General features: G+C 38.3%; 1 protein-coding gene across 1 annotated transcript in view; it reads left to right on the top strand.

Moving 5' to 3' along the window:
- Window positions 1–872: 872 nt before the first annotated feature.
- Window positions 873–26341, top strand: part of LOC140145008 (gamma-aminobutyric acid type B receptor subunit 1-like) — a 65120-nt gene continuing 39651 nt past the window's right edge. Inside the window, exon 1 of the mRNA XM_072166800.1 lies at window positions 873–1160. Within this exon, the coding sequence (XP_072022901.1) occupies window positions 873–1160 (288 nt within the window). The remainder of the gene's footprint in view (window positions 1161–26341) is intronic.

Raw genomic sequence — 26341 nt, 5'->3', positions numbered from 1 at the left:
TGAAATCGGGTTGAAATCGGGTTGAAATCAGGTTGAAATCAGGTTGAATTTCGACGTTGATACAACGTCGATACAACGTTGTATCAAGGTTGATGCCCATTTGCAAATACAACGTGATTTCAACCTTATTTCAACGTCGAAATCGGACGTTGATACAACGTCGATACAACGTCAGAAACTGACCCGTGTGCCCACTGGGTACCATTAATATTCCATTCCACTCGCCGTTCCGGCTGTTGGAACGGAACAACACAGCTTTCTACGAGTAAATGATATTTCCACTATAGACAGTTAACTTTTATGCCATTGCGCTTCAACAAAGTATTCCATTGCATTCGAATAAAGGTGTGTGCGCTTAGATGCACAGCTTAGATGTCACTGTTATGCGAATTTCAAAATGCATGTATACGAGAGCTGATTGAGTCGGACTAGTATGGCGCTCTGTATACAGGATTGACTGTTAAGTAACGTTTCCGCTTGCAACGGACCACTAAATGGTTCATTCGATGAACCAAACAGGGTAATTGCGGCCATTTAAATGTAATGCTTAGATGTGTAAACTGGTGTGAACTACTGCCATGTCTACGGTACTGCGTGTACATCAACGTCCATTTGAGCATACATGAAGTTCTAGTTGATCAGGTTTGGATATGAAATAAATCTGCAGCGCTATGTTCACATGTGTATTCTTATTAACGGGTTTCAGCATGCGTTGCTTGTTGCTGTTACTAGCACTTAAGGCTGTGTTTGCAGATGTAACTGAAAATGTAACAACTTTTAAAGTTTACTCAACATCTGAGAGTAACATTTCTACAAATTTTACTACAAATTACGAATTTGAAACTTGGAATGTTACAAGTCCTGCTTCAACAATGCTTGCAGTTACTGAGCGTTTCAGATGTAGCGATGACTTTGAGGCAAACTTAACCTGTGCCGCGCTTTGTAACAAATGTTACACACATCAGAAAAGACCCCTTGAGAATTCTAGAAAGCCAAGCGAGAAAATTCCGCTGTATATCAGCTCATATTACGAAGGACCTGGCGGTGGATGGGATGGTAGCGGCTGTGTTCCTGCAATAGAAATGGCATTCGATGACATCAACGCCAGACCAGACATATTACCGCAATACGAATTACGAGCAACGTGGAATGATACAAAGGTAAAGTTGATGATAAGAGTCAAATAAAATCAATCTTTAGCAGTGTTTCTCTCCTATAAATTTGACCCATAAATTGTATTTTTTGTAGTATTTCAAAACCTCAAAATCAGAAAGCTATCATAAAAATCAGATAAATTATATTCCATCTAAATGCAACTCTACCGTTGAGAGGCAGTGTATCTGATCTTGCCTTATACTTTAAGCTGACACCATAAAAATCTAATTTACCTAGAAGATAATTCTCCAGGTTGGGCTTATTCTTAAAACGTATGTAATCACATAATGAAGATTTATTACAAGTTGTATTGTACCGGGTGTCCCAAAAGTAACTTAACATTGTGAATTTGCCATAACTTGCGTTGGGTTAATAGTGTTGTTACAAAAATTGCACAGTATGTAGATAATTCTTAAGTTTTAGAAATGTTATGATACCAAATACGCCTATGTGGTCATGACCCTTTGACATGAAATTAACGGATATCTACCGTACCGTAAAACCCACTTTTATAATCGCAAAATAAGTCTCGTCATTTGAGACGTGATAACACGATATAACGTGTTACCGTTTTAAAATCTGTTTTGTTTAATTTTGCTGTGTTTGTTTGTTTGATTGTTTGTTTGTTTGTTTGCAATGCGTAATCTTCATTTCCTTTTTATCTGGATTTTATATGGAAACTGCTTAAGATCTTTTCTGAGGATTCGATGAACACTTGTATGCGGTACGTTGTTCTCCATTAAAAGTCGACATACTGATCGTCTTCGGCTTTTCGCCACCGCTCTTCGTATGACATCGATGTTTGCAGCCGATCTTCCTGTTCTTCCACGTTCTGCCCGAGATAGATCATGAACAGATCCAGTTGATAGGAATTTCTGCACTAGCTGCTTGATTGTATTTCGGCTGGGTGCATAATTTACATTAAAATGTTCCTTAAACTTCGCTTGAGTGAGTTTGTCCGACGTTGTCTCGGCAACGAACCATACCATCTGAACCCGTTGATCTATATGAAATTCATCTTCACTTAAATTGTTTTGAAGTAAAGTTTAATATTGTCAATATATCCTAATTATAATCTAAACAGCAGTCACGCTTACGCTAGGCCATGTAATTCATGAATGTTCTTACATAAATGTAGCGTGTGCAGTGAGTGAACCAACTCTATTGTTCAGGGAAGCACATCATTCATGTGCTTGAACAAAAAACATGGGTTTGATACACACATGTGTACAGTCGCACAGAAAGGTCAAGGGGTCATCAATAATGCTGTTTTTGGTATCAGAATAATTCTAAAAGATCAATCTATGTGAATATGTGCTCCATTTTGGTATAAAGTAGATAATATTTGAGATATGACAAATTCACAATGTTAAGTTACTTTTGGGACACGCTGTACCAACTTCATTTGTAATGATCTTGATTTCGATCTAGATCTTGAAACAATCAAATCCATGATGGGTGAGATTATAGCCTACACAGACTTTTGGCCAAGAAGATTTGGCCCAAACCACGGTCATTTCTTCAATACATTCGATCCAATTCCAGTCAACCGGCCGGTCACAGATATAGGCCTTGGTTTCTTTTTTCTGAGTGCATCTGACTTGGTCTATCCTCTGTGAAATTGTACAAATTAAGTGGAGATAACCTTGTATTTATTTAATTTTGTAATGTTATTAATTTTCGAATGACAAATAATAAAGGTTTTCTGGTTGTAAAGGGTCCAATCTATCATTACCAGATTTCACTTTAGCGAAAATGAGTGAAGAAATGTGATTTTTGGAACAAAACAGATTGCTCAATTTTTGGGTACAAAGTCGGGTAGTTTTTTTGTCTTAAAGAATACCTCCAGCAGACAGATACTTCTGGTTTTTTCAGTGTACAAACTTTACATCATTCCCTTCCAAAAGCCATGAGAATTATATCATATCAACGTTGCAAACGGTCAAATCCACGAAAATAGTCCAAAAAACGCATATACAATATTTAGTCAAAATTCGTCTGTGTGGAAGCCACGGAATCAATCAATATTGCTTTTGTAGTAGACAAGGACATAGAACCATGGAGGTATATAAATAAATGGAGAATGATCGCCAGAATTCTAATCTCCTAAGTGGAGATTATCCCGTTACCTCTATTCAATGAGTCACCAAACTTGAATTGACTAGCCACTTCAGCCATGCTATTGATCTCCACGATGGTTATGAGCCTCTACCATGGTTCATTGATTGTCACTCCCAAAATTTCCTCATAGGAATTGACCCTACATTGACCCGTACCGGAAGCCTTGTAAAAGAGACTGTATAATGACGTCAGCTAGTCAATCAGATGTTCAAAGTCACCAGTTTTGATAGCTTATAGTTTCAATGTATGATCGTGCGAAAACCCGAAGAAATTTGGATGTTCTGTTCTCAAGTTATGAAACTGTTTTCTACACTAGTTGTGCCGTAACTTGACAAATATACTTAGTTTTCATGTTCATATATTAAGCTTTTAAGGGGGTCTGAGGGAGTTCAAATATAGTGCAAATGAAAGCAAAACGTTTTTACCTTCCGATTGTGAAAAGATTATGTTGGGCCAATTTGGGCCATTTGAGTTACGAGCGAGCAAAATTTACCGGAAGTACTTCGAATTCAAGCAAAAGTGATGATCAGACAATCTTTTCTAGAGAGAATTGATAGGCCCTATACGGAATGTATAGGCCCTACATACTTTGTTTAAACAGTTTCTCATAGTTTAGTGTATGATAACCGTGATTTGGGTTGAAGCTTCGGGTCAAATTGATTGAGTGCCATGACGGATATGTCATATTATTGCTTTTAAACTTTTAAATCTGTATTGTCATGAAATCGTATAGGCCGCCTAAATCATCATCATTAAACTTCTCATTTTATAATAAATAATTATCAGTATTTAGGCCTAAATGATTATATTAATATTACTAGGGGGCTATATCATTTTCTTTGGAGGAGGGGTTCCAAATATACGGGGGGTCATAAGTTTTGGGGAAAAAAGTCATAATTCAATTTTTCATGACCAAAATGTAGGAAGTCACAAGATGACAACAGATAAGGTGTTTCTTTTATCAAAAGACTGATTTCTTGATGCAATTTAACTGAGACTAGTATACCTAAACCTAGGTATAGGCCTACTAGTCTCAGAATTTAAGCACTCAATTTTTGGCGAAAATGAGATTTTGATATCAAAATTTTATGAAACATGAGCAGTTGAGCACTTTCCAATAAGTATAAACTTCATTTTACCCCATTGAAATCAATGGCCAGTGAAACAGACTTCACAATGTAATCAGCTTAGCATAATCAATATAAACCTGAAAATGCCCATTCAACAATAATTGGTCATAACCAACGTAGTACAAAAGAGGCTTGGCTGGATCATTCTCCATTTATTTATATACCTCCATGATAGAACCAATCGTGCGTGGAGTTTATACAGGCGCGTGAATTCAACCGATCGGATTGACTCGTGGTATTCGGAAAACTGTGTAATATCAGACCTGCTACAACAAAACATGCATAAAGTCGCAATGGCTTTATTAGACAAAAATCCATTGTGATACTGCCCGACTTTGTCATGTTTATGAGGGTGCAGATTCCATAATATTCTATGGCGTAAAAAGTCTGAAATAAATTCTGCTTCCAACGCATTTTACAGATTTGTAATACAATCGCCCGTTTTTGAATAATGGCCATTATCTAGGGGGGTTAGTTACTTTTTCTTTAGATGTTTATAACTTCCCCCGCGAGTGGTGTGAAAGGGAAAAAGTAAAGAATATATAATGAAAATAATTTCTCCACCAACAGGGGGTGACACTCCTTATAAGACTTGGGCCAATATTCCTATATTGGGACCTTTTCATATATCCCAAGAAGGTATAAACCCGTAGGTGACAGTGGTATACAACAGTATACTGCCGAAGCCCCATGCCATGTTTCAGCTATGGCGCGGTAACCGCCAATGGCGTAGATTTCTTATTGACATTGGAAGGGGGGATGGGTTTGAAAAAAAAATTCTAGAAGTATAGTAAATCCAACACCTTTTGGCGAAAGAATAAGTTTATGCTTCAAATGCGCGCGCAAAAAAAGCTAAACTGATGAAATATGGTGCAAAAGTGGAATAAATGCGCAAAAAATAATCTTTTGGGGCTAAAATGGCCAAATATGAGGTTAATTTGGTCAGAAACCCACATACAGGCGTCAACATTGGGGGGGGTGTGTGATTGCATGGACCATCCCCTGGCAAAATATTTGGGGATTTATCCCCCCCATCCCCGGGATCTACGCCTATGGTAACCGCTCTAGCTTAATAGTACCCCACAACCTTTTAGAGTTATTGACGTTATTATTAATAAATTTACTACAATATGTCTTCTTTAGATACTTATTCATGTTGTTAACTTTGTTTCTTAATGACCTCTCACCAGGGGCTAATTTAGGTGGGATAAGTCACTGCACGCCGCACAGTGTCATCGCCCCGATATCCTCATGGCAGAAATCGCCATGATGGTAGGCTGAATCCACTATTTCTTCAACAGCCGCGCATGGCCATTTTGTTCTGACCTGTTTAATGGTTTTGAGACCATGGGCCGAGGGCTTTTGTGAGATTTTTGCCAGGATCATATGGTCCTGGAGCAGTAAGCCTAATCAATGTATTGTTTTTTATGAGCATAATATGGACTGTTCCATTTTGCTTTACTTGCCCACATCTGCTCCTGGAACATGTTTATGTTGTCTGTACAATGATGTGAATGAGAATGAAGCATCATACCAATGTCTAATTTGTGAAATACAGCCCTGCTTTACTTGCCCATAAGTATAGTTCAACAAATTATATCAGAACTGCTCCTGGGGCATGTTTTTGTTGTCTGTACGATGTGATGAGAATGCTCCAGGAGCTTGATGTATCATACCAATGTCTGATTTGATTTGTGAAATACAGCACTGCTTTACTTGCCCATAAGTATAGTTTTAAAATTTGATTAAATCTGTTCCTGGAGCATGTTTATGTTGTCTGTATAATGATGTGAATGAGAATGCTCCAGGAGCATCATGCAAATTTCGGGGGCAAAGATGAACATTTCCCGGTTTTGCATTATTTTGACCCGGTATTATCGGTAGGATCATAGACTTATAGCGGTATTTTAGAAAGACTACTGTATATGTAACTTGAAGTTGATTTCCCCCCCAAAACACCCCCCAAAATAGGTCTTTTTGGGAAAAAATCCATATCGTCAATACGAAAGGTCAAAATTTTCAATTGATCGTCGGCTTTTCATCCCACCTACATACACTTTAAGTACATATCATCAGATTTATAAAGTTTACTTCGAGTAATGTTAAATATCAAAAATATCAATTTTTAATCATTTGCCATAAAATGTGTATTACATTGCGAATTTCAAAAAATCTAAATTATTTGATATCAGCAAGACATTCTTCGTATTCAGAATGCATTTTGATATGTCTGATGTGCTCTAATGTCCCACAATAAATACTGTCCAAACGCTCATACCCCATCCCTTAATTAGATTTCTAAATGAAATAATCTCACTTGATTTTCCGAAGTCAAATTTTACCCAAAATCATGTCTATAGGCATAACACAGCAAACACACACGCAACGTTTTACAGAAAAGGTTTAAATGTCGGGCTATATAAATAGTATACAAACATTTTAATAACATTAATAAAACATTTTTAAAACGTGATGCAAAACATTCTAAAAGAATGATTAAACGTTTTAAGAACATTTTAAAGTTTGCTTGGAACCAGGTCAAAGTTGACTCGGTTGGAGAGGAAGGTGGTTTCGCTCTGAAATATGTACCGTCAAACTGGCTTTGTGCAAAATGTCTCTGCTCCGAGGAGGGGATACCCCTCACAGTGTCGACTTCCTATTCGATAAATATAAATTTAATACTCCGTTGGTGAGCGACGGGCGACTCTTATTTCACCGAACGCAAGAAAAGGAGTTCTATCTGATTGGCTAGCAATCGATCGCTTAGGTCGCTTAGTAGTCAACTACAAACTCAAAACTGAGCATCGTATTCAATTCGATTGAAATCGATATTCTATTATTGCCGTATATAAAGAGAGTGATAGTGTGTCAATAATGTACATTGTATTGCAGCTGGATTTTACATGCATTCTTTTATATAAATTTTTTCTCAAAGAGTTGAATATGATCAAAATTTTTACTCAGGATTTCAAATTTTTACCCGCAAATTGCAGTTAAACATATCCACAGCAAAATACCGGTCCTCACTAATTAGTGTATTTAATTTCCAGTTAGTGTATTTAAGATAAAACCTGACAACAAATAAAATTTTCTTGCAATAGAAATATCATATGGGATACTGATATGGTAGGCCGCAACCGCCACAACGTGGAGCTGCTACGCGTAGCTGACTTTTTGCTCCGTGGAGCCAAATTGACCAATCATGATCATGTTAGAGTTTTTCATTACTCGGAGGTAAAACTGACTAATTAAGTACGACTTACTCATTACGTGAAGCGAATTTATTCATTAAGAATTTGCCAGACGAGCGTCACGTAGTTGCAAGATATCCTCGGTCACGAAAGTTATGATTCAAAAAGTAGTTTATGAAAAGTACGAACTGACTTATTATTAAGATGGACATGCACTCATAAGAAACTCATACAGTATTGTACATAACTATATAGCTAGGCAGAGTGGTGGTAAACTATGCACACAGTTCTGCGATCTGCAGTATCGCCGGGAGCTAATTTGTATAACTTGCGCGGTGTCCCTGCGGAATTCGACCTTCAGCAAACTGCAAACCAGTTCGGATTTACTTTATATACTAGTAGTAGGCCATACATACTGTAGTTACTGTCCGTTTTCCTATACACAATACTCAGTGCGCTCACCATTGACGCGTGACCTCTACAAATAGTGTATGTTAGAAGTATAGGCCATTGCCTAGTTGACGTCACTACTGTGTAAAAAATAACCGGCCAATATTTAAAGTATTCTCTGAAATTCTAGAAAATATAGTTTTGTAACATGTCCTAAATTTTTAGCTAATTTAGGTGTTTGGAAATATTGGTACTTTTGTACCCAAAAATATGAAGAAATTATTTCTAAACCGTGTTAAGTCATTAAGCTTCTCATTTTCAAGAACGCTGGTTAACAATAAGCAGACTATTGTCTCATTTCGTAAACAAAAGCCCACAGTATTGTTACCTTGCGTTTGCTTTATAATCGTTCACCCAACTGAAACTATAATACCAGCTCATTGCTCATTGCACAGGTAAAACAGACACAAGTGCAGTGTGTATTTAACCAGAGAAGATCTGATGTAACATAGTTGAGCCGTTTTCATTGAGTGTTATCTTGGTTTAATAGCTTTTAATAGGGTTTAAGTCCTTCAAAGGTCGTGGTGAGTTCTACTGTAGACATGACTGCATCATGATTATTTTTAAGTCAACAACATTCAACAATATGATCACCGTGATAGTATGAGAGTATCAGTACCGTGGGTGTCAGTGATCCTGGCCTGACACAGTAGACAAACAAACAAACAAACACGCCACACACATGACACATGCATGCAAGGTAACATTGACTATACACTAATCAAACAATGGTATTGATCCTGTACAACTGGTCGTGGTTTATTTACAATCGATTCATTTAAAATCCCCATAGTAAACATTAATTTGGCAAGAGTTTTCTCTCTGGAACGAGGATGCATCCACTGGCTCCGCGTAATGAAAAGATCTAACATGATTGGTCAATTTAGCTCCGCGAAGCGAAAAGTAAGCTACGCGTAGCAGCTCCACGTTGTGGCGGTTACGGCCAGCCATATATTGATCATGCGAAAATCGTAAAACATAGAATAGAAACAGTGTGGCAGGCGCTCAAAATCTCAAATTGTATGCTTAGCCTGAGTTGCACGGCTATCTCGAATAAAATCACCATGCGTAGTTGCTGAAAAACGTGAGGATTCATCGTACTATCACGGCAATTTTTAACACGAAGATATAGGGATGTTGACGGTGTGCCCCTCAGGCATGTCAGGCGTCTCCACAGAATGGCCAATATAGTGTCGCATTTGCCATCTTCTCTAGTTTGTGGAAAGGGGAATAAAGATAAGATAATGAGAAAAATGGAGAAAGAAAAGTGGAGAAGGAAAACTTCGCCCACCATGAGCACGATGAGCAGATGAGCAAATTATGAGGCCTGTTCCGCCACTGTTTGGTAGTTATACGAAACGCTTTATACAAAGTATGTATATGCGTCAAGATATCTTGTGGTTAAAATGCATCAATACAATATGTACAATATCATGAATTTTGTGAGACTATCGGAATGCCTGCGCTCTGTGCGGGCCTCCGCTAGTTGAGTAAACGGGAGTAATGACTAAAACGGGAAGAATCGCTGAACACATGATGATAGAGACTATTTATAGGCTTAGGGCCTAAATGGCGTTTAATACCACGCCGAATTGCTATTACGTAAATACTAAATACCCTAAACCATAACCCCGGTTACCCCGTATACCCTAAGATCCATGAAAATGTTAATAACCTGTCCATTTTTTATTTCCTTTTTAGGTCGCTCGCTCTTTCTTTCTTTTTCTTCTTTCTTTCTTTATTATTTTTGCTTCCTTCCTTCCTCCCGTACCCTTACGATATTTTGTAGGCCGAATCCCGTTATCCCATCCCGTATCAGAGTTGACGCGTTGTTGGCATAGGCCGTAAACAAACAGCAGGTAGGGGGGGGGGTCTATATATTTGCCCGAAAAACTCACTTTTTTACTAATTTTAAGGCCATTAATTCTTGACCGTTTTCAACCAAATTTCGCCCCTGCCGTCTCGGTATATTCCTCGATCTCCCGTATGAATTTGGCGACACTTGGATCGAAACTGACGGAGCCTTTTATGTACTCAGATGCAACATTCCCCTATTTATAGTAAGATGATCTAGTACAGGTAAAGTAAACAACATGAAATTAAATCGTGAACATTATCATGAAAAAATTGATTGCTGTGATATAAAGATTCATACTGAGTTTTACATTCCATGTTATTCAAAATTTTTATGCACATAAATTGTGATCAAGGTTCTTTTAAAATGATTGTATATACGTTTTTAATATTGTCACTCGTACATGACGTTAGCACGTTTTTCACTTAAGAAGGATCCAAGCTTTAAAAGCTTTATCTGTAGGGTAACAAACAAACTATATAACAATAGCAGATAGTTTAGCTTAGCAGATACTAAGATGTGCTCTGAACTGGACTTAATTTTACATAATATAAGGTAAACTTAGGGTTTTTGTACTTGCTTTTCATTATGATTGGAATTTAATTCTAAAAGCTTTTATCTGTAGTATAACAATAGTAAAGTTGATATATAATTTTTGTAGATACTTTTTTAATTACGTCGTAAGATGTTCTCTGAACTGGACTTAATTTCCAGTAATATACAAGCCAAAACATAAGATTCTTATACTTGCTTTTCATCAAAGCTTTTATTATGATCTGTAGTGTAACAATAGTAAAATTTATATTTGATTTCTTAGCTACCTGTGTTGCGAGATGTGCTCTGAACTGGAATTAATTCAGATAAATATAAAGTAAAATATACTTAATTCTACACTCCCCTTTTACGAGACTTGCCACTATATTATCCTTTGACAAACTCTTGACTTGATGAATTATTAAAGCAAATTAGAAACCTCGGTCGAGGTTTTGCCGAAGTTTAAGAAAATAACAGTTAGTTAATGAAAAAGAAGAAGTGGAATTTAGCAACGCGACGAGGTTTATTTGCCCGAAATAGAGTTCTATTGAATCCGCTGTTGTATCCGCTATTGTATCCGCTATTGTATTCTATATATTCATAAAAACTAATGCAGGAATCGCGGGAATCCCTGAAATGCACATTGTCTGTACCGCCAGCGTTTCGCAGTTATTAACATTCCAAATAACCCGATCCTCTTACAATTATAGACTTATACCTGTTTTTTATATAATATTAACACTTTGCAATTATGAAAACTACAAACTTTTAAATTGAAAATATCATACTTAATTGTATATAATCTATACCGAACCCAGAAGTGCCCAATTAGATCAAATGGAAGCTCATACTAGCACCTATGGGCATCTGCAGACGTTAGCATTAGCTTCACACCTAACTCGTTTATTTACACACTCCACGCAAGAGCATATTGGCAAGGCTAGCATCGAGCGACGGCGATAGCGGCGGTAGATGCAAGTATGAATACAACATCATTCAAATGTTTAATCCCTTATAACCTTTAGGTCCGAGAAGTGTGAAAGTTTGCGAGAGATGTTCTCTATACGTCATTGGAGAATTATGGTATGCAACTTCATCCGCAGTAGGCATATTTTAACAGTCTCTGGTGGTTTAGGCTGACAAAGGTGGCGCGGTAGTGGTATGGCACAGCAGGACAGAAAGATCTTTATATTGCGGAAGCTGGAAGACAACTCTCAGACGGTGATCTTTACCAGGAACTTTGTGAGGATCCTCTTCAATCCAACCAAGAGATAATTTCCCAAGAGGTTAAGAAACTCATCAAATCCAAACACCTACCAAGTTCTGCAAAACACTTGATACATCCCTATCCTCAAATATCAAACTGCTACTTACTTACGAAGATACAAAAGACAACACACCTGGCCGCCCAATTGTGACAGCTCACAGTTGCCCCACTGTTATTATTTCCGAGTATATGGATTCTGTTCTTGCGCCTATTGTGAAGACTCTTCTTTCATTAATGCAAGACTCACCCCACATTTCCTTCGGATTCCCTTACTCACAGCTTCTTCGAGCAAGGAAAATTTGCTCTGAAGAAAGGGACTTTGTTCAAGCTTCAGAAGAGATTGTCGAGTTTTTTTATCAACGTGACTATCCATCTGACGTCACATCACATCCACGACACGTGTTTCTAATATTCCAAGACAGGAAGCTTTGAAAACCTCTAACCGTAATAATTCTGATTCCAGTCGCATTCCACTGGTTCTACCATTTCATCCCTCAATTCACCCCATTCGCCGCATTATAAACAAAAACTTTCCAACGCTCATGTCAGATCCATCTACGAAAGAAATCTTCCCATTGTTTCGGTTATTGCTTATAAAAGAGATCGTAACGCCTCTAACCACCTTGTCCGTGCTTCTCCCCCAAAGACTTCCACAATCCAATTAACTGTCTCTACAACAATACATTTTTCAACGGACAAAGTCATTCAAAAGTTAAATATAACCTTAAGGGGGAGCTACACCCATCTATTGGTTTGATTGGTCTAAAAAATATTTTTCATTTATAGCTAGGCGATATAAGCATGGATCATGTGAAATAAAAAAAATAATGAAAAAACATCGTGAAAGTGTCCTTTTTCACCTATTTGTTTTAAAGTTGACTGGTTGTTAAGGACGCTTATTTTTTAGCGATCCACGTAGTCTTCTTCACAACCGGTTTCTACAGTTCCTAACACTCGTCGATAGCCACATACAGTATTAAACTCGCTCCCAGTCCTATAATACGCCTTATGCCAGCCTCTGTAGGGGTGGGTGATACCAGCTTTTGATATCGATTGTCGATCTAGAGCAGTCAGGGGAGGGGGGGGGGCAATTTTAGAAAAAATTAAATAAAATGAAAACAAAAATGAACGCGGAAGGGTATGTCTGAGGGAAGATGCCCCCTTAGAAGTAAGAAACTTGTGCAAAATGAAGACCTAATTGAAGCGATTTGGTGGACTATTTGTGTGTACAATTTTAGTTTGAAAAAAATACGGTCCAGGAAGCTTTTGTGGACAAGTTTTCCCTGTAGGCCTATAAATTTTTTCCAACATAAATCGGCGAAAGCAGAAGCGAAAATGACCACTTGTATATCGATTATGCAGGGGGTGTCTGAGTGGGGATCATCATTGGATGTACCCCCTGAGAAGTTGGGAAAATTTTGCAAAATAAAGACCCGAACTTTTTTACACTATTTAAATCAATAGCTTTAAACAGAAAAAAGGTCCCGAACTCAATTTGCAAAACTCGAGACTCCCGGTGCAATTACTAAAAAGCATGCATAAATCGACGAGGTCGGTATGGAGGACCCGCCTTCAAGCAATGCCTAAAATAATCGCAGGCCTAATAATAATAATAATAATAAATAAGCATTTGTAATGCGCTATTTATCTAGAAAATTAAATCTAATCCAAGGCGCAGAAAACTAGATACACATACAAACAAGAATACAAGTATATATGAAAACAGAGTTAACAAAAAGTATACAGTCTAAACGCAGGACAACCGATCTTTTGTTCTGCTTAGTCGCGCTAAAAGTCGATCGATACATGTTAAAATCAACACAATTCCGAGATACACCTTTTTGCTATGAAATTTATTTTCTCGGTCAAATATAAAGCAAAATTTTTTTTTCTTCAGTAATGTCAAATAAAAACATAGTGCTTGGATGAACATTTTTTTAAAAATCCTGGTGTTAAAATTAAGCATCAAATTGTGTCTTTTAGTGTGATATTTTTTGATTTTTATAGGCCTTTAGTTCGCCCGTGAGCTTTTTACAGAATTCATTTTTAGCGTCTCAAACTAATATAGTTTGCTAAAGAAAGATATTTCCCACCTCTGTAAAGCACATCGTGTGGGTCTATATATTATAGTTTTGTCAGAATTTCCGTTTTATTTTACCCTTTTCCCTTTATGCTCCGAAAATGTCAAACTTAGTACTTTACCTCGAGAGCAACCAGGAGAAATAATCGATATTTCAATTGTTGTCAACCCAGGTCCCTTTTCCATTGAAAACCAGGATTGCCTGACCAGCGATTTGGTAGCCCAAATCCCCAATTCTGGTAAATGAGGTGGATTTTGGAAATTTGCTCCCGTGATAGCCTGCAATTTCAATTTATAGGGGCTATGGATTCCATGATTATGAAAACCATTTTGTCTGTTTGTTTGTTTGTTTGTTTGTTTATTTATTTACCTAGGATGAGGTCCATGGGAAAATCCACTGTCCAAACCTAGAAAAATTCGCGTGTTATTAGAGGGGATTTTATTTTTCTGTCCCTCCTATCTCCAGGTGAATTTTGAATGACCCCCCCCCCCCCATCGCGGGTTGGCATTTTCATTACACCCTTCAGACTTGCGTTCGGGTTTGTGTAGGCCTATTTGTCATAATTTAGCGCTATAGGACCTACTTTCTAAATGTAGGGGAGACCGGGGCAAGTCCGCCCTCGGGGCAAGTCCGCCCACCCCATGTTTCTGATCTCGTGACTGCTGGAAAAGTACAATGATAATGTAATTAGCTGGCACACGTCATAGCTAAGTACCCAAGAAAACAAGACAGTCCGACACATCTCGCCACAGAAATTATCGTCAAAAAACGTTTTTGAGTCAAGGAAGTTTACATTTTTGAAATTAGTAATATTGTAATAATCTCAAGACCTTGCAGAGACGGTTTTCGTTCTTATATTTATTTGGAAGGTGAACGTTTTGCCCAACATATTATGCAATTAAAAGATCGACATATTGTGTTTAGTTGGCATACTACGAGGTAAAGAAAAAAAGTAGCGTTGGGGCAAGTCCGCTCTGTATGTGAAGGGGCAAGTCCGCCCTGTGTTTTCCCCAGGCGGACTCCCGGGGCGGATTCGCCCCATCGGCGTATTATGCAAAATATTGATAATAATACCTTAAAGAAGAGTAAAACTACATGCAAGCATATTTTTTAAAGTTAAGTGGTATCAGTATTACTCATACCACCGTTTATGCCCTAAAACCATAAATGCTGAAGTTGTAAATAAAGGTTTTGCTCATTTTGGACCTCTACATTTATTAGCTTACATTATACCCCTCCAATAAATTTAGTAGACTCTTTGGAAGAGAGTGAGTGCCTAATATACCCTTTACTAAACGTTTGCATTAAATTTATAATTGTTTTGCAATATTATAACCTTTTCTTTTTATCAGGGCGAACTTACCCCACCATAGGGGCGGACTTGCCCCAGCACGGGGCAAGTCCGCCCTGTCATCGTGATTTTTATTTTCCCTTCTCCTGCCGTTACTGAAAGCTCAATGTCCTTACAAATGTGGTAGTATTTAGCTATAGTATACAGCTTAAAAATGTAAAAATTATAGCCTTCTAACATGAGAATGGTCTTCTCTAGGCGAGATTGAAGAAAATAGGGCGGACACGCCCCGGTCTCCCCTATAGCTATAGTCGTGCTATATAAATATTATAAGGTACCGGTATGTAATATTATGTAGGCCTATGGGGGGTGGGGTGGGTACTCAACACATTTTAACCATGACTTACAATGCAAGGCTCATTGTTACCATAAATGATTTTTCCTTTAGGTCATTATAATAGGTTGTTATAAACTTCCGTGTTTAACCTTGTATTGTTTTGGTTGCTTCATTATGACTTTCGGTGGGTTTAAGCAATTTCAAACAAACACAAACAAAAGGCACTATACCGAAACACTAGGTAATTTCTTTGCTATATTGAAGTTCTGGCAAAACTGTATTCAGGCCGGGCACCCAGAGATATCGATCCACAATGCTAGTATTTCACTCGTGGATTTTAAATTTTTTTCAGCTGGTAGTCAAAAATTATGGAATCAAAACGGAAATTCTGACAAAACTATGATATATCGCTCACGGTGATGTGCGTTAGAAAGTTGGGAAAAATCCTTCTTTAGCGAACTATATTACTTTGAAAAGCTAAAAGGTTGATCCAAAAAGGCTCACGGGCAGAGTTGAAGCCTATCAAAATCGAAAATCTTACACTAAATGACTGAATTTCACGACTAAGTTTAACACTAAGATTTGAAAAAAAATACAGTATCAAGCATTACAGTTTTTCCTGACATTTACTAAAAAATGAAAATTATTGCTTTTCATTTGGCCGAGAAAAAATTTTACACTGAAAAGGTGTAACTCAAAATTTTGTTCATTTGAATACCAAATTCGATCGTTTGTATTGCCTTATTAAATGACTGAGTGAGCCTTGCAGAACAATAACAATCGGTTGTCCAGCGTCCTAACTGTATAGCTGAATAAAACAAATCAACTATCCAAATTGTTAGTTCTATACAATTTCATACAAAATACAATCAACATGAACCAAAAAATCCTTAATACATGTAAAACAAAAATAAAGAGTATGATAAACAAATATTAGTTGACATTATACGCAGTATTGAAAAAGAAAGCCTTGAGTCCAGATTTGAACTGATCAACAGAAATTGATTGTCTCGAATTATAGGGAAGCGAGTTCCAAAGTTTTGGTGCAACAGTAGAATAAGCACGGTCTCCCAGAGAATAATTAGAACGCGGAATTTTTGATAGACATTTGTCTGACAATCTTAGAGTACGTGCAGATGTGTATGGAACGATGGTGCAATGTTGTTTAATCCTTTCCATATAAGAAGAAGAGTTTTAAATTCAATTCTTTCACGTACGGGAAGCCAGTGCAGAATCATAAGAATGGATGTGATATGATCATAATTTGCGAGTGTTTGTCAAAACGCGTGCGGCAGAGTTCTGTACAAGTTGAAGTTTTCTAAGCTGTTGTTCAGTAATTCCATTTAGTAAAACATTTCCGTTGTCTAAGCGTGAGGTAATGAAAGCGTGAAGAAGTATTTCGGCAATGTCCTTTGACAGAAGTTTCCTAATACTATATAGGTTCCGGATTTGAAAATAAGCAGATTGACACACTTTTTTAATGTGATTATCCATTGACAGTGTAGAATCAAAACATACACCTAAATTCCGCACACTGGTTGAAGAAGATATAGTGGAAGATCCGATTTGAATATTGTTATGCTGAATCTTACTTTGAGAGTTTTTGGAAGATACTATGAGCAATTCAGTTTTGTCATCATTAAGCTTTAGTTTATTTTTTGTCATCCATGATCGTATATCAGAAATACAGTTTTCAATACGCTGACGAGCCAAGTCTTCCTCTTTAGGTTTATTTACATCAAAAGAAAGGTAAAGCTGCGTATCATCTGCATACGTATGGACATTGAAGTTATGATGACGAGCAATTTCAATAACAGGTGACGCATATATAGTGAAAAATATGGGGCCTAACACAGAGCCTTGTGGTACTCCAAATGGTAGGTCTACCGCAGATGATAGAGTATTTCCAATGCTGACAGATTGATTTCTACATGACAAATATGACAAAACCCATTGAATGGGTGGGCCTTTGACACCCAAGGATTCAAGACGCGAAAGAAGAATATTGTGATCAATGGTGTCAAAGGCCGCATATAAATCCAGAAGAACTAAGAACACAGCACGTTTTTGATCAAGTTCACATAAGATATCATTTTGGACCTTCAAAAGTGCTGTTTCAGTTCCGTGAAATTTTTTGTACGCGGACTGGTACTTTTCCAGAAGGTTGTGCGTTTCAAAGTGATTGTTCAGACGAGATGCTACAATTTTTTCAATAATTTTTGACACAAAAGTTAAATTTGATACAGGTCGATAATTTCTGAGATTTTCAGAATCAAGAGTTGCCTTCTTTAGCAATGGCTTTTAATGGCTGTTAAAACAACAGCACTTTTAAATTTGACTGGAAAAGTAGATGTTTCAAGAGATAAATTTACAATCTTTGTTATGGTTGGGAGGAGAAGATCAATGTGGTCCTTGAGAATCGAAGTAGGAATTGGATCCAATTGGCAATGCTTAGATGGAGAAGACATAACTAATTTGCGAACTTCATCCTCTGAGGCCGGTAAAAAGGTGTTCAACTCTGGCACAGTAGCATTACATACAGATGGCGACGTAAGTCGAGGAGTTGGAGAAAGGTCATCTTGCGTGAAGGATGCACGGATGTTGGTGATTTTTGAAATGAAGTAGTTGTTGAAGGTATTTGCCAATGCTTGATTAGAAGAGTGAGATGGTAGCTTGGGTTTACCTTTTTGATGGAGTAGTGTTATAAAGTTCCTTAGGGCGAATTTCTCGACGGGTGGCTTAGCAGTTGGCTTGTCTAGTCGCAAGGCTTAAGAGCTCGTAAGACCGGGCTTAACTGAAAACGCGTTTCCCGAAGCACGGCTACCATAGCCTCGAGGGCCAGGCTTGTAGGATTAGCCCCAGGCTTCAGTAAAATTTACATTTCTCGAAATCAGTCTTCTGTAGCCGTAGTCTACGCAAGCCTTTTCGACCAGGCTTACAGCGGCTTTTCTTGGCCCTGTCTCAGAGCAGGTCTTAGGTCGTAAGCCTTGGTCTATTTCAATTTACAAATTGTTTGAATTGTAACGCAAAAGTTTTTCTTTCATATTTTTGACGGTCTTTCAATTAACATGAGTAAGCAGTGGCGTAACTAAGGGGGGGGGGTGGCTCTTGCCCCATGAAAAAGGTAAATTAGGCCTACTTCTGAGAGTTATTAAATAACCTCATATTTGGTCTTTTAACCTTAAAACTCAATTTTTAAGGTTAAATAAATTGCATTTATTCCACTTTTGTACCATTGGCCTATATGTCACCAGCTTTAATAGCTTAAATATGGCATTTGTACCATAAACTTTTTTTTTTTTTTCTCACCCCACCCCCATGTCAAAAAGAAATCTACGCCAATGTTCCGGGGACACATTCCAAGCAGATTCCAAAACTTTGAACTGGCAGATTGGCAATATCTGGAGGATTAGGCGGTTCCTCAGTTTTGATGCGTGTACCAATGCGGTTAGGACTCTTGTCCTGTCCAAGATTGATTACTGCTCCTCTTTGCTTAATGGCATCTCCCAGAAAAACCTCAGCCGCCTACAGCTTCTCCAGAACAAGTGCGCCAGACTCATTTTCAGAGAACCAAAATATACGCATACTTCTCCTTTGCTTCATAGTCTGCACTGGCTTCCAGTTGCTAAACGTGTCCAGGTCCGCACTCTCGTCCATCTTTATAAGGTTCTTGCTTCATCTACACCTGAATACCTGTCCTCCATCCTTCACACCCGTCATTCTGGGTACTCTTTGCGCTCTACTGCTGCCACTTGTCTTTCCATTCCAAGATCCCACAAGTTGGCTGGTGACAGAGCATTTTCCATCATTGCCCCTGTTCTATGGAATGGCTTGCCTTCCCACATTCGTGACTCTCCCAATGTCCAAACTTTCAAAAAGAACCTAAAACTCACCTTTTCACCTAATGTTTCCTCCCTCTTGCATTTTTCCTTTTCCATAGCGCTTTGTTTCTTCATTTAAAAAGCGCTCTCTAAATCTGTGTATTATTATTATTATTATTAACTACTCAGACCCCCACCTCCCCCCCACCCGTGTCGCCCTGTGCGACGAGGGTGTTGACGCGCTTAAAAACCCAAATAGCATGAACGACGCCCGCCCCTCATTTATTATGTTTGCCCCCGCTTGCCTCCACCCACCCACCCACCCACCCCAAATGAAAATGTCTAGTTACGCCACTGTGAGTAAGTAATTGTTCGATTTAGTTGAACATTTCAGCATTTTATTTTAGTGTTCATAATTTTTAGTTGTTGAATTTGTCTAAAATAGCTGTTGCTATCATAAGGCCTACTTATTTTGAATGATGATTTTTTAGCAACGAATATAATTTAAAAAAATTCTTTCATCATCATCATCATCATCATCATCATCATCATCATCATCATCATCATCATCATCATCATCATCATCATCATCATCATCATCATCATCATCATCATCATCATCATCATCATCATCATCATATTTGGCATATTTTATATTTGAAGTGGCGCTATTCTCATGGCTGCACGCATAAAATAATGGCTACGATATTTCTCTCGATTTTCATCAATTTTCTGAACTTGTTTTTACATTTTGAATATATCAATGTGATTGTGAGTACTTTCTGACTTTGCTGATATTAGTTGTATTACAATTCATCGCTCGAGTAACCTGTATTTTAACTTTTTCGGTTTGGATTTCGTATGACTGTTTGCTATACGCATTGTACTGTATAACATTCGCTGTATAACTTGTGTGTGTATTTCACTATGTGTCGCATTACGTACTCGCGGGACAATTTGATTTGGATTGGAAAAGGTGTGACAAACACTATTCATCGCCCTTTCACGCCTGATAAATGGCAAGAGCTCAAGGACATTTGTATTGCTAAAGAAACAAAGCGAGGATACCGTGGAGGGAGATTACGTAATAAACTCTCTATTCCAGTACACGTAACTCGGCGTTCATCTCAATACAAATCTATGACTATTGTCTGTCCAAGTAACATAGAGCGTGTTTATAGTGAGCCAGATTATCCGGTATTTAGAGTATAAGTACATCTTACACGGTATTGGTCGCCACTATAAACAGACCAATAGCGCTATTTGCCGCACATATTATACGGAACTGATATCCTTCGATATCGATGGATATTGCAGTATATTCATTCCGTATACGGCCACTATAAACAGACAGGGATTAATGATACCGTTATTCAAGGAAGTGGAGCAGGGTTGTATAACTCTCCCAGCTCAAATTTATCACTGTGATAACACATCACCTACAAATATGGTACAGTACTGTAGCAATAATGTTAAAGAATAGGCCGGTATCGGTGCGACGGCAAACTATTTGAAACTGTGAAAATATTTGGCCTCCCACATTGCATTGCGGTGACCTCGAACACGCAGAGTTCAACCACCTCGAATTCAGAATAGCGCTATTGGTTGCCACTATAAACAGCCGAGATAACGGATAAGTCACATTCCATCCTAATCCCATATACGTATAAGGATACCGTATAAATACCGTACACCACTATAAACACGCTCTTAGACACCCGGTTTTTAGGATATATTTCGAAAAGTTTTCACTTTGGAAAAAAGTCATGAAAGAAAAGTTGCTAAACACGGTCAGACCTAACAGAAATTATTAGTAAAGCGATGAAAAAATATTCTTCCTTGTCTACTTTTATTCAATTTTGACCGATTTACAGCAAGATATCTGGGTCCAGCCGAATATTCCTAATGACTTGAAACTTTTGATGGGATAATCTATTTACAGTAAGGGGTGTTTGAACATTGTAATCATGCATATTGATCAGTGATTCCACCCTTTTTTCTTTGATCCTTTTACTAATTCACAATAATGGCGGTCTACTCAAATGCATTCAACAAAAGCATGTTTGCAATCTACCGCGAGAGGTCGTCTCACACACATAACAAATACACTGCGATCAAATAGGTTGATGACAATATTTGATTGAATGGACTGCACTGTGCCATGATTTCGGTGAAGGACACCGGTTCAAATCCTTTGTTTGGAGCCAATCAATAATTCCATGCTCAACCTCTATACCTCAAAAGATGTCACAGTTGGTGCATTATAACAAATGATAGAGCAAGTTACTATGGGCGAATTTCTCGACGGGTGGCTTAGCAATTGGTTTGTCTAGCCTCAAGGCTTAAGAGGTCGTAAGACCAGGCTTAACTGAAAACGTATTTCCCGAAGCACGGCTACCATAGCCTCAAGGCTTCGTTAGCCCGTGGGCCAGGCTTGTAGGATTAACCCCAGGCTTCAGTAAAATTTGCATTTCTCGAAATCAGTCTTCTGTAGCCGTAGTCTACGCAAGCCTGTTAGACCAGGCTTACAGCGGCTTTTCTTGGCCCTGCCTCAGAGCAGGTCTTAGGTCGTAAGCCTGGGTCTATTTCAATTTACAAATTATTTAAATTGTAACGCAAAGTTTATCTTTCATATTTTTGACGGTCTTTCAATTAACATGAGTAAGAAGTCGCTTAACTAGAGGGGGGAAGCGGGAGATCTTTTGCCCCAAAAAAAAAAAAAAAAAAGGTAAATTAGGCCTACTTGTGAGAGTTATTAATTAACCTCATATTTGGTCATTTTAACCTTAAAAACTCAATTTTAAAGTTAAATAAATTGCATTTATCCCACTTTTGTACCATTGGCCTATATGTCGCCAGCTTTAATATAGCTATAATATGGCATTGGTACCATTTTTTCAATCGCACCCCCCCATGTCAAAAAGAAATCTACGCCAATGTTCCGGGGACACATTCCAAGCAGATCCCATAACTCCTCAGACCCACTCCACCCCTTACAAACCCAAACAGCATTAACGATGCCTGCCCCTCATTTATTATGTTTGCCTCCGCTTTCCCCCACCCACCCCCAAATGAAAATGTCTAGTTACGCCACTGTGGGTAAGTAATTGTTCGAATTAGAGGAACATTTCAGCATTTTATTTTAGTGTTCATTTGAGTTAGTTGAATTTTTTCAAGTAGCTGTTGCTATCATAAGACCTACTCATTTTGAATGATGATTTTTTTTAACAACGAATATAATTATAATATCATCACCATCATCATCATCATCATCACCATGAAGACCTATATGATACCACCTGTCCCTATCCAAGCCTTAATAGTTTGATATTCGTACTTTTCATAAGTAGGCCTATTACAATATTATTTTGGAGTGCCTATATTATACCAGGTTGGACATCAATTTAATACAATAGAAGAAGGACAACATTGGTAAAGATATAAATATTTGACACGAAACAATAGTGCATGCAGTATTAAAACTGAATTTACGTATAAGATGCATATAATATTGCTAAATCTTCTACTTAAATAATTATAAATATTGTACCAACAAATAACTTCATGTGAGATCTGAGAAGACTACTGATATCAGCAGTAGATAGCACGTTGGTTGCTTTCCTTTTTAGGGGAATCACATATTCGCGCTTACAGTTTTACCCTTTTTGGGATGCAAAGAAAAAATCACGAGTATAAAGCATAGACGTATCATTCATACAAGATGGACTCATAAAAAGTCAAGTGGAAGTAAAATAATACATAAAACACACAAAAACAGACACCATATTCTTGCATCAAGTTGTGTGCGGTATAAGCCCAAGCACAAGACCGCGGGTCCAGGCTAGTCTTTGCGCCGGGAACATTGCGATAATGAGACGGCAACCTTGTTAGTACGGTAAACCGTGAGGACCACAGCTTATGTACATCTACCTCCAACAGCCTATACAATTAAGTCGCTGGTTGAAAGGGACGAGGTTGTCAAGCGTTAAGCCTACAAGGCCACTAAGACTAGGTTGAATTTGCGTTGAAGAAATCCGGCTAGAGTTAAGACTCGGGCTTCGAGAGCGGGCTAGGCTTAGTAGCCTCAAGGCCACCTTAAGACTACGGCTTAATAAGACTCCTGTCGGGAAACTCGCCCTAAGTGGCTGGAGTGTATTGTGAATTATACTCCTCACCAATAACATCAGAACATTTATAGTGCATACAATTGGTATTTTCTTAGAATTTTGGCCAAGCCAAAAGCATGCACAGAAGAAGATTCAAATACCGCGCCGAATTGTTGTAATTGGTTGAGGGACAGCTGGGATCACTTATAGTTAATACACTAAGAATAAATATGCCAATTAGAAACACTGTCTGCATTTTATGAACTGAATTATATTTTTCATTTTTATAAAATGTTTTTGGTGAGAAGTATAATTAATTTACTATTCATCCATTCACTATCCAAAATCACCATACCTACAAATCTGTATAATGAGACCTTCCAAAATAATGGTACCCAACTTCTCCGGATTATTTTTAAAGTGTTGAGAAAAACCTTCCAATTTCAATAGAATTTCTGGTAAACTCTCACTCAATGCTTTGGAAACACAAAAATCCCGTTAGGTCTCAGCGAATGTTAACACTTTTCTTTCATGACTTTCTTTAAAAGTGGATATTTTTTCAAATAAGTAACAAAAACTGGGTGTCTAAGTTAATTGGACAGACAATAGAGGTGTATCTCAATTAAACCTCACTACAATACCCATTGAACATAACCAGCAACCTAGTGTAATCAAGGTTGAGGTTTCACGCCCAAATAGTCGTGTATCAAAACATAAGCAGCCAGTGATAGCGCCCAAACTTCAAATCGGTGTTTGGAATGCACGCTCTATGAACGAGAAAATGACATCCATATGCGATCTGATCATGGACAAAGATCTGGACATCCTTGTCATCACCGAATCTTGGTTATGGGGAAATGGTTATGATGATACTATCATTGCCGATTTAAATTCGACATTACCGGACTATCAACACTGCCATGTACCTCGCCCATCACGTGGAGGAGGTGTTTGTGTGATTTACCGAAGTGCTTTGAAGGTGACATTGAATGATGCGATACAGTTCAACAGTTTTGAGCATATGGACCTTTCGGTGACCTACAATTCATCTGTGTTGAGGTTGAGGTTGTTTGCCATATACAGGCCTCCGCCTTCCACCGAGAATAAACTAACATCTGGAATGTTCTTACGCGACTTCTCGTCTTTATTGGAGGAAACAATGACAATATGTAGTCATTTCATTATGACTGGGGACTTCAATGTCCATGTTGATGACCATACCGATAGGGAAGCGATATCTTTTTTAGACATTCTGGATTCTGCTAATCTCCATCAGCATATCCAAGGACCTACTCATAAGGGCGGTCACACCTTAGATCTCCTAATCACTCGCAGGGTTGACCACCCTTTGTGTGCTACTAAGCTGCTCCCAGGTCAACCCTCGGATCATGTTGCATTATTTGCAGTGCTTGACTTTCCTCGTCCTTCAACCTCAAGAAAGAGCGTGACTTATCGCAAACTACGCGACATTAACATTGATCAGTTTAAAGACGACATTCGATCATCTCCGCTTGCTTTGGCTACTGCTTCTAATACATCTGCATTGGCTGAGCAGTTTAACCTGGTGCTCCGTGAACTTCTCGATAATCATGCTCCTGAAAAGACCAAAAACGTTACACTGAGACCAAACGCACCATGGTACTCGGAAGAAGTTCGTGAAGCAAAACGGGTCAAGCGACGTCTGGAACGCAAAATGATCAAGTCTAATCTCGAAATTGACAAGCAACTTTATGAGGAACAATGCAAGACATATAAAGATCTTACTGAACAATCCAAATGTCGGCATTATCAGACTGAAATTTCGGAGAGTGATGACAAAGATCTCTTCCGTAGTGTAAATAAGCTCTGTTCTCCCAACTCTGCACAAACTTTGCCTGAGCACACCTGTGCCAAAACCCTGGCTAACAACTTTGGTGTCTTTTTCCATGACAAGGTGAAGTCAATAAGTGACACTCTCAATGCAACCGTTCCACCTAAGATCAGTGTGGACATTCCAGAGAGCTGCAGCAGCCATTTTACAGAGTTTTCTCAGGTATCGGAAGAGACTGTCCTGAAGATAATAAAAGAATCTGCGTCAACAACATGTGACTTTGATCCGGTACCGACATTTCTACTGAAAGACTGCATTGACGTATTACTGCCATACATTACGCAGATCATAAATGGTTCTTTGAAATCGGGGGTTGTGCCATCAATTTACAAAACAGCACACGTAAAACCGCGCATCAAAAAACAGAACCTTCCCATAAATGATCTCAACAACTACAGACCAGTGGCAAATTTAATGTTCACCTTTAAAGTTCTAGAGAAAGTGGTAGCATCCCAGCTGAAAACCTACCTGCAAGAAAATGAACTTTTCTCGACAGCACAATCGGCGTACCGTCAATATCACTCCACAGAAACCGCGCTGCTTCGCGTGATGAATGATCTGCTACTAGCTGTTGATGCTGGCAATGAAGCGGTGTTAGTGTTGCTAGACTACTCAGCGGCATTTGATACCATCAACCATTCTATATTCTTCGAACGTTTGCAGAGCAGATACGGATTAGAAGGAACAGTGCTGAACTGGTTCATGTCATACTTACAAGACCGCGTTCAAGCTGTTGTAGTGGACAAAGTTCTCTCTGACACATTTCCCTTCCTTGGGGTACTCCTCAAGGATCGGTTAAGGGTCCTCTGGATTTCATCTTGTATACTGGACCATTAAGTGATGTTATAAGTGCGCATAGTGGTATCCAACATGTTATCTACGCCGATGATACACAGGTGTATATGGTCCTGAAATCATCTGAACATCCTGAGGCTGTCAATAAACTTGAAATGTGTGTCGCCGATGTAAGAGCTTGGGCTATCACCAACAAGCTTATGTTGAACGATGCGAAGACTGAAATTGTGCATTTTCATTCTCAACACAGAAAAGCTTCTTCTCTTCCTCCAGTATGTATTGGTGATGCCAATATCAAAGCATCTGATTCTGCCAAAGATCTTGGAGTTGTGTTAGA

The sequence above is a fragment of the Amphiura filiformis genome, unplaced genomic scaffold, assembly GCF_039555335.1.
Source record: "Amphiura filiformis unplaced genomic scaffold, Afil_fr2py scaffold_113, whole genome shotgun sequence".
NCBI lineage: Eukaryota > Metazoa > Echinodermata > Ophiuroidea > Amphilepidida > Amphiuridae > Amphiura > Amphiura filiformis.
The sequence above is the reverse complement of the archived record's forward strand: the minus strand, read 5'-3'. Positions and strand labels throughout refer to the sequence as shown.